At 36.5% G+C, this 9,456-nt stretch overlaps 1 protein-coding gene across 1 annotated transcript in view; it reads right to left on the bottom strand.

Annotated features, from left to right (window-relative positions):
- Positions 1-1,000: 1,000 nt before the first annotated feature.
- Positions 1,001-9,456, bottom strand: part of LOC109859022 — a 60,914-nt gene continuing 52,458 nt past the window's right edge. Inside the window, exons 11-14 of the mRNA XM_020436849.1 lie at positions 9,023-9,098; positions 8,515-8,744; positions 7,984-8,059; positions 1,001-1,395 (exon numbers count right to left, since the gene is read on the bottom strand). Coding sequence (XP_020292438.1) covers positions 1,001-1,395; positions 7,984-8,059; positions 8,515-8,744; positions 9,023-9,098 — 777 coding nt within the window. The remainder of the gene's footprint in view (positions 1,396-7,983; positions 8,060-8,514; positions 8,745-9,022; positions 9,099-9,456) is intronic.

Below are 9,456 nucleotides of genomic sequence, written 5' to 3'. Positions count from 1 at the left end.
TGAGTTTGCTGAATAGCCAGAAGTCGCACGGAGCCAAATCAGGCGAATACGGTGGTTGCGGAACGATATGAGTCGAGTTTTTGGCAAAAAAGTCGCGAAGAACCAATGCAGTGTGAGCCGGTGCATTATCGTGATGAAGGAACCAAGAGTCGAAAAATTCACTTTTGATTGTTTACAAAAACACGTGTAACTCGGAGATAATTAAACCTTTTGACAAACAGACGCTTGGCAAATATTATAGACAGTTCTACCAACCTAGGAAAAAAAAATTACCTGCCTTCCTAATGCCCGGGAGTTTTAAATGACAATTTCACCTTACTTTTTGATCACAGTAGTATATGTTATACACACACATACATATGTTATATATATATAGATATATATTATATTATATATAGATATTTATATATAAATTATATATATAGATATATATTATATATATATATATATCTGAGATTGTGTTCACAAATAGAAAATACATGCGCTAGAGCGTCGAACATCTTGATTGGTTAAAATATTAGACAACTACTCTCTCTCTCGTAAAAGTTATCTCGAAAGAGGTATAATTTTTGCACGATTAAATTAATCGAAGTTTGATGTGTAACAGTTTTTCTTACATTTATATTTAATCAAAACTTGTAATTTTAATATATTTACAATATCTTAATAATCATAAAATCTACATAACAGACTAACTCTACCAAAGTCGACGCTCTATCGTACATCGCAGTTACTATAGAGGAAAAGGACGAGATAGACAGAGACAAAAAAAAAGACAGATATTGGTATCTGTTGTGAAAGAGTGACACACAAGACAGAGATGTCCACCAAGTCGCATTAAACGCATAAAAATACATAAAACATCGAGCACACGAAGCAAAGACACTGACTAAACGACTGAACAAGACGTTAAAAAAAAAAAAAAAAAGAAAAAAAGAATAAGAATAAATAACGGAGAGACTATAAAACCGAGAGACTTTGTACCACACACGGCAACATGCTACTTACTAGCTTGGACGGCGGTAGTAGCGGCTCGATTTGACGCGGATCGCGTATCGGAGGATGATTTGGATGATGGATCATCGCCGGCGGCTGCAGCCGCAGCTGCTGGATGGCCGCGGGCCAGTTTTGCCTGAGCCTCGTCATTCGCACCACGGCACCTTTGGCTTAAATCTTTAACGCCGCGCTCCGGCCTGGCCGCAGCGGCAGCGCCCGACGTAGGTGGTAGGTGATGGACGGTCGTATGAACCGAATGCTTTACCGGGGAACGTTTTACCGGGACGCTAGTACTGTTAGCGGTAGTGACAGTGGTGGTTGTGGTGTTAGTGGTGGTAGTGGTTGCGGGTTTGGCGTGATGAAGAGGGCGATGGGGAAGGGCGGTGGTCGCGAGAAAGGCTAGAACATACCGTACAAAGAAAGAGTACAATTGATGAATAGAGCTCCTGGGCTGTGGCTTTCTTTGCAACGTGCACGCGAGCTGGACTTTTGCGTCTATAGCAGCGGTCGATATCGCGACGATTGTTACTCTCAACGGAAATCAAAAACCGCGACCGCTCGGAAAAGTTTATAGGTCCTTGGTGAATCTCCGCGCTCTCGCGAGAATTTCTTCCTCGACGAGATGCGAGGAGGACGACGAGAGACTCTGAGGAAAACTTTTGAGGAGCTTTTTTTGTTTGTTTGCAAAGAATTTTTTGATAGTCTCGAATGCGAGCGATTTTAAAGATTTTTCGTAGATTATTTAATTTTTGATATATTGGCTTTGTCAGGGATTTGAATTTGATTTTGCCAATAAGCATAGATAGAATTCGCAGTATATTAAGAGACATTTTTATACGTCACAGAGTGGCTATATTTTGTTAACTTTTGTGACTCATCCCCCCATCCACATTTAATTATATATATAATTTAGTGTGTGAATTATGCATTACACACATCTTATAAATTGCATATCACATAGTACATTATTAACATTATTTTTTATCACATTATTTCATTATTTCATTAGCAAGTGCGAATTCTATTTGGGTTTTAACGACACGCGAGCGCCACTACTCGTTACAATCTATCGAATACTGTTAAGCAATATGCGACTCCTCTATAAGGTCTATCGTTTTTGTTGCTGGTGGATTGATTGTTGCAGGGATGCAGAAAGGGCGGATATGGTGAAGGAGAGGGGAAAAGAGGGATGAGCGAATGTGTTGACAGGTATATATTTCGGGAATTGTTGAAATAGATTAATCGTTTGCCCATACTCGGGTACGAGCTTAATTGCAGCCGCGGAGATGGATCGTATCAACCACAAAATGTCACCGCGCTACTGCATAGCGACCGATCGCGACTACGTCGATTTTTGCCCCGATATATATTTTGCAACGCTTGAACGCACACGCTAATTAATTAATTATTCCAGTTCAATCACCAAGCAAGAATCGCGAACTAATATATGTTGCATTGGGATTTTGACAAATGTGCTTGGTGAAATTTAATTAATTTAAAAAAATTATCCTTACGAGAAAAAAAAGAAAGAGGGAGAGAGAGAGAGAAAGAGAGAGAGAAAGAGAAAAAGAGACTCGCGATATAAAGCAAAATCCAATTTAATGATTTGCCAATATAATAAGACACATGTATATATACAGAGTATCTCACCTAACTTGAACATTCTAAATATCTCGGTCATTTTTTATGATAGGAGAATGCCGAAAGCCTCATTATTCAGTTCGAGGAGACAAATACTGTAATAAACAAAAACTTTTTGAATTCGTTTTGACCTTGCCTATCATATCGCGAGGATAAAAATATGTACTTTCAGATTAAAAAATGACAATGTCCTTGAAATCTAAAAATATGACCTTGAAAACCATTTTCCTGTTTATTACAGTATTTGTTTCTTCGAACTGAACCTTTTCGGCATCCTCTTATCATAAAAAGTAAGCGAGATATTTAGGATGCTCAAGTTAGGTGGAACACCCCGTATATATACACAGAGTGTCCAGAAAATCTTTGCCAATACTTCGGGAAGGGATCCAAAATTGATTGAGGATCCAAAAAGAAGGAAAAAAAGTTATATAAACATAGATCCGGAAATAAATCGTTTCCGAGTTATAGCCACTTTTATGTTTAAAAATTGTAATTTTTTTTCATAATCATAATTTATTTTACTGTGTTTTAACATAAATAACTTCATTTCGGACTATTTTGATAGAAGAATAAGAACCTGCATTCGTGCACTACCTGAAGGTGATCATTTTGAACATAAACAAGTATTTAAATCGAATTAGATATGACGTTCAAAATGACCTTCAGCACAAATGCAGGTTCTTATTCTTCTATCGAAATAGTCCAAAATGAAGTTATTTATGTTAAAACACAACACAGTTATTTATGTTAAAACACAATAAAATAAATTATGATTATGAAAAAAATTACGATTTTTAAACATAGAAGTGGCTATAACTCGGAAACGACTTATTTCCGGGCCTATGTTTATATACTTTTTTTTCCTTCTTTTTGGATCTCTACTTACTTCCCGAAGTATTGGCAACGATTTTCCGGACAGCTTGTATATATACAGGGTGTCTCAAACCACCCGCGCCACTCACTTAAAGATAAGGAAAAATGGTTATTTTGAAAAATGTTTCAGACAAAAGTTGGAGAACAAGTAATGTATTATATTGGCATATGCAATTGACCTTGAATGGCGTCGTGAAGATCATGTCAAAGTCAATTTGAATTTTTAAATGGGACTTCAATTTTTATTGCATATTTTTGTAGCCGACGTCAAGGCGTTTTTCTGCTTATAAACCATTTGTAGTTGAGATCTTTCTGAGTTATGAGACTTCAAAATTTTAGTACCAGCGGTAGCATTACCCAAGATGTACCGCGTGGAGGTCGTACGGTCGGGTTTACATATTTCGAGGTGAATATAAATCAAAGAGGTGTAAATCCGACCGCGAGACCTCCACGCGGTATATCTTGGGTAATGCCAACGCCGGCGGTACTGAAATTTTGAAGTCTCATAATTCACAGGATGACCTCAACTAAAAAAAAGGTTTGTAAGCAATGTTTCGAAAATGCCTTGATGTCAGCTACAAGAATATGCAATAAAAAAGGATTCCTATTGGAAAAAATTCAAGTTGATCTTGACATGACCTTCACGACGTTACAAGGTCAATCGCATATGCTAATGTAATGCATTGCTTGTTTCCCAACAACTTTTGTCTGAAACATTTTTCAAAATTCACAATTTTTCTCGTTTTTAAGTAGATGGCGCGGATGGTCTGAGACACTATATATACAGGTGTTTTATTTTAATTGTTCTAGACTAAATATCTCAAAAAAATATAGAAGATACAAAAACATATTTCAGACAAAAGTTGTATGATTTCGAATAGGACGTAAGACGGTGCCATTAATTTGAACTTGACTAAATGTTTGAAGGTCACAAAAAGATTACTTTTAATTTTTTATAGATAGAACTCTCTATCTTTTTATTGTATTTTCTTATAGCTTACCTCGAGAGCTTTTCAAAACACTATAATCGAATATTTTTTTATTAAGTGCTTTTCGAGTTATAAGGTTTGAAAGTCACAGTATGTACCGGCATTAACATTACCCAAGATGTAACGGCCAGTGAAGGCAAGATCCAAGATATATCAGCCAATGTTCTCAGAAAAACAGTCGATGCATTCGAAAAACAGTTATATATTCAACAGAATGATGGTACATTTGAGCATTTGTGCTGTAGAAGTACTAAAAATAAACATTCAATGTGACTTTGATGTGACCTTATGGAGTTAATCGGTTTTGTGCTTTCATCGGCCGGATCAACCTCGGGTTTTGCCTTCATTGGCCGGTACATCTTGAGTAATGCCGGCACATACTGTAACTTTCAAGTGTCATAACTCAAAAAGCATTTAATGAAAAAATATTTTATTAGTGTTTTGGAAAGCTCTCGAGATAAGCTATAAGAAAATGCAATGAAAAATAGAGAGTTCTATTAAAAAAATTAAAAGTAACTTTTATATGATCTTCAAACAATTATTCAAGGTCAAGTTAATGGCACCGTCTTGTGTTTCCCTCAAAACCATACAACTTTTGTCTGAAACATCTTTTCGTATCTTCCATATTTTTCGAGATATTTGCCTTCCGAGATATTTGGGGCAATCAAAATGAAACACTCTGTATATAATAACATAGCAACTTTTTGTCTATTTGAATGAACTGAGCGCGTCTCAAGCAATTTAAAACAACTATATATTTTTAATAAACAAATTTCTTCCATGTGCACTCAGCGCGTGCACAACTTCGGCCGGATAATTATATTATCATGCATATTGCAGCGGAAAAGAAAAAATACATAACGCGAGAAAGAAAAAAAAAAAAAAAAACGATCGAGATTAAATCGCGTTGCGAATCGAGAGTCCGCTCTGAAAGATCTACAAAAGAGGTGTCTAAAGACGTGTGAAAGACCATCGAGATCGAGTAGAGGATAGGTCAGGGTGAATTATATAAAAAGAGAAGAGGAGAAGATAGAGTAGAGAAGTGACAATGCTCGTTTTGGTAATGCAATAATTCTGAAAATGTCAGACCGATGTGTGAGGCAGGCGGGCAGCAGGTACGTGGCCAGGTACAGTGAACGTACATTTGCGATGCGGGGCTTGCGGGGGCCTCCTGTGGAGCGGAGCAGGCCCTGGGCCCGGGGGTGGCGGCGGTAATGGCGGTATAGGCGGCGTCAACAAGCCAGTTGCCGAGGAAATCGTGGTCGCGGGTTCTCGTATGCTCCAACGGACACGTTGGTGGCCTGGGCCCGCCGCGGCTGAAACACCCGCTGCCACTCCTGATCAATCTGATTCACGACACCTCCTCCCCGCGATCGTACATACTCTCGTGAAGGAGGAACTTGTGAGAGAAAGAATAGGCTCGCGAACAGAGGGGGGGGGGTGGATGATCGTTCAGAAAATATTTCAATAATGATAGGGAGTAAGCGCGCACGATGTAGGAAAGACGATGGTAATGATGATAATATAATAATGTTGATGATGATGGTGATAATAATAATGATGATGGTGATAGCGATGCTGATGATGACGAAGCAGCGGAGCGCGATGATGACCGAGAATGCAACTGAGGCGTAAACCGGAGAGAGATAGTCACCGTGAACGTGTGGTTATATGCGATAATGACGATCGTTAATCAACGATGATGATCGAAAGCTAAAGTAATCTTTTAGCCTTTATATATTGATATCGTATTTTGATTATATATTGTGTATTTTATTAGCGCTAATTTAAATTAGTAAGTTTAACAGACAGATGATGATGGATCTATAAGATTAATTTATAAAATAAAATATATTTTGAGAGTTGTGATATGTTTTGAAGATTGATTTAATTAATATTAACACAATATATTAATCTCGAGTAATTAATATATATTAACAATTTACGCATATGACACATTAATTTTTTAATAAATCATTAAGTTATAGCTGCGCCTAAAAAACATTCCGCAGCAAAACTCCGCAAAATTAATATAGAACGTATAAATTATATTGAAAAAAATCAAAAATATAATAAATTTTATTTTATTTTGTTAAAATAACTTTTATTATGTATTTTTCTTTCAATTTTAATTTTATTCAAGAAATATTTTAAAATTTTGTTTTGCAATAAAAATGATAATTGCTATCGTTCAATAATTTGAAAATAGTTTATACAATTGTACGTTACAGTAATAAAGTGCGTTACAAAATCACAGTGAGATGTTTAATAATTATGTATTTGCGCGATAATATGATATATTATATATATATTAGATGATAAAAATGTGATGAGACAATGATCGAAGGAATTGATATGGGAACCTATCGTTTTTTTATAAGGAATGAAAGAATCTTTCGTTTGATTACGAAGAAGAGCAGCGAAAAGTAGAATGATGAATATAATACGTCGCACGAAGTCTTCATACAGAGAGTCTAGTTGATATAAACTACAAATTACTAAAGAGACGAGGGTTTTAAAGGCAGAGGCAAAGAGATAGAGACAAATAGACAGGACTATCATGCATCCATCTGCCTAAACATTAATGAGACGCACTTATAATAACCGACGCTCACCGCACCGCAAATTAAGCGCTTTCACGTGAACGTGTTTTAAACTATTTTTATCCTAAATAAAAATAAATAAATATATTTTTTCTAATTACAACTTAAATAATTTTAAGTCAAGCTTTCGAACATCATCTGAGAAGAGAGAATAAACACTTCTATTAGTTTTTTGCATATTTGCAATTAGCAAAATTTACTGGCACTGTAATATTTAAGTTTAAAATTAAATTGGGAATTATTTGTTTTTTTTTTTTTTATTTTCTCGCACAAGAAGAAAATTATATAAAAAAAACTTGAAAAAAAATTTCTTGTTATTATATATTTTTGCTGTTATAACAAAGAGATCAAAAAATCGGCGTAAATAAATAAATTTTGCGGTGAGCATCTTTGGGATTTGTATATAATACAATTATGTACGACGAACGTTTTTGGCTTTTGAGGCCCACAAGAGCAGACAGCAGTCCAATACAGCGTTGTCAAAATAACCGTTTTTCTCGGACACGTGCGCTATAAAATCAGCGACATATGTACCAGTATGTAGCGTAATAAAAATATTCCGAAAAAAATGTTGGAGACAATTTTTTATTGGTGCAATTGATCATTTTACTTGTCTTCATTAATTTTGACAAAATTGTTCGAAAAAAGCGGTTTATCTGACAACTCTCTGAGTTCAAAAAACGTCGCATATATAATATAAATATGTAAGTACTCTCTAATCCAGTTTATGCACGAAAATGCAATGGGAACTCGACTGACAGATTGCGAGCTCCAATCGATTCGGTATACGATTCCCTTGGGGGGAGGGGGGCACTAAACTGACTTGAAGGGGTACTTTCGATATGTAAAACTTTATGTCGTTCACAGTTTGTTCTACTTACTCGGTCGTGGATGTCTTTCGGGCTCGCCGCTCTTTTCTCTGTCTTTATCCTTGTCCTTCATCTCCTTCTCCTTCTCCTTTGACAAACGAAAGCACAAATCCCACAGTATACTTAAGTTGGCGCATCAGCTTTGATACGATGCCGGCGCGGAGCGCAACTTGCAACTTCGCCCGAGATAATTTCACATGCGTTATAAATGTCAAGCGAACAACACAATCGCGAGATAATATATCTCGTCTTTTCCCTATCTAATTGTAAGAGAATTACCAAGTTTCATTCGAAAACAATTAAATTAATTCCTTAAAACTGAGGAAATTGCGATTCCCAATATCGAAAAAATGGTTTTTCTCTATCGCGGTTCAAAACAAATTCTCCGAATTTCACTTGAAAATGTCGGAAGCGAATGTTTTGAAGACATTTGATCAAGATATGTTTTTTTCTGTTATAACAAGTTTTTTTGGCCAATTTATAACCAATTGTTTGGCGCACGTTTCGTATATCTTTGGATGGACAAACGTATCAATTACATACTTTGGCGTCCTTTGTAACGGATGGCGCACGGGGAGGCTGACGTTTGGGCGATCTGCGATCGGTAACGGTCGGTCCAAGGCTCTGCGAGCGTCCGGTTCTCGGACTGTTCTTCGGACTTGACTTGGTTCGCGGTTGAATCTCGTCCCGGTGCTCCTTGGTATCGTCGCGTCGTCGTGGAATCACAGGCTCCAGCTTCTCTCTCGTCGGAGAGGGAAGCAGTGCACCGTCACCTTGACGGAACAAAACACATATAAATACTTATAGAAATTTCAATGAATTACACACGTGCGTTAATCAATTTGACAAATAATTAATTCAATGTTGAGTTATATGTACGCATTATCCGCTATGTTTATTAAATGAGAAGATTACAAATAGAGATTATCTTTGACGGGGTGATGAAAATTAATGTAATTAATTATGTACGCATTGTATAGTGTATCGATATTTGTACTAGTTTTTAGACTAAATCAAAAAAAGTGACTCTTATAATTATAATATTACGTACCCACACCGGTAGTGCGATCGAGGTGGTGGCGGATCAAGAAATCCTTTCTTGCGCGAGCGATGGCTCGATCAGTTTCCTGCGACAAAATAGTCAGAAAAACACAATTACAGAGAATTCGCCAAATATCTTTGAGGTGTTTTTTTGGTTTCGAAGAATATGTACATTTTTTTAAGTGTTTTCGAGATTGTTTTGTGCGCAATTTCATATAAATCACATAAATTAGAATAACACTTACGGATTTTCTCTACGAATATATATATACAGGGTGTCCCAGAATTGGTTTAACATCTCTCGTACACAGGTAGAAGGAATAAAACTGAGGTGAAAAGTTCTATACCATTTTGCTAGATTCGCAATAGTTACCGAGATATTAATTAACAAAAATCCGCGAATAAGCGTGCATCAGGCTGTCTTACGCGCGTAGGACAGCCCGG

This window comes from Pseudomyrmex gracilis, unplaced genomic scaffold, assembly GCF_002006095.1.
Source record: "Pseudomyrmex gracilis isolate BER0280 unplaced genomic scaffold, ASM200609v1 scaffold_234, whole genome shotgun sequence".
Taxonomy (NCBI): Eukaryota; Metazoa; Arthropoda; class Insecta; order Hymenoptera; family Formicidae; genus Pseudomyrmex; species Pseudomyrmex gracilis.
Note: the sequence above shows the minus strand (reverse complement) of the source record. Positions and strands in the feature narration are given on the sequence as shown.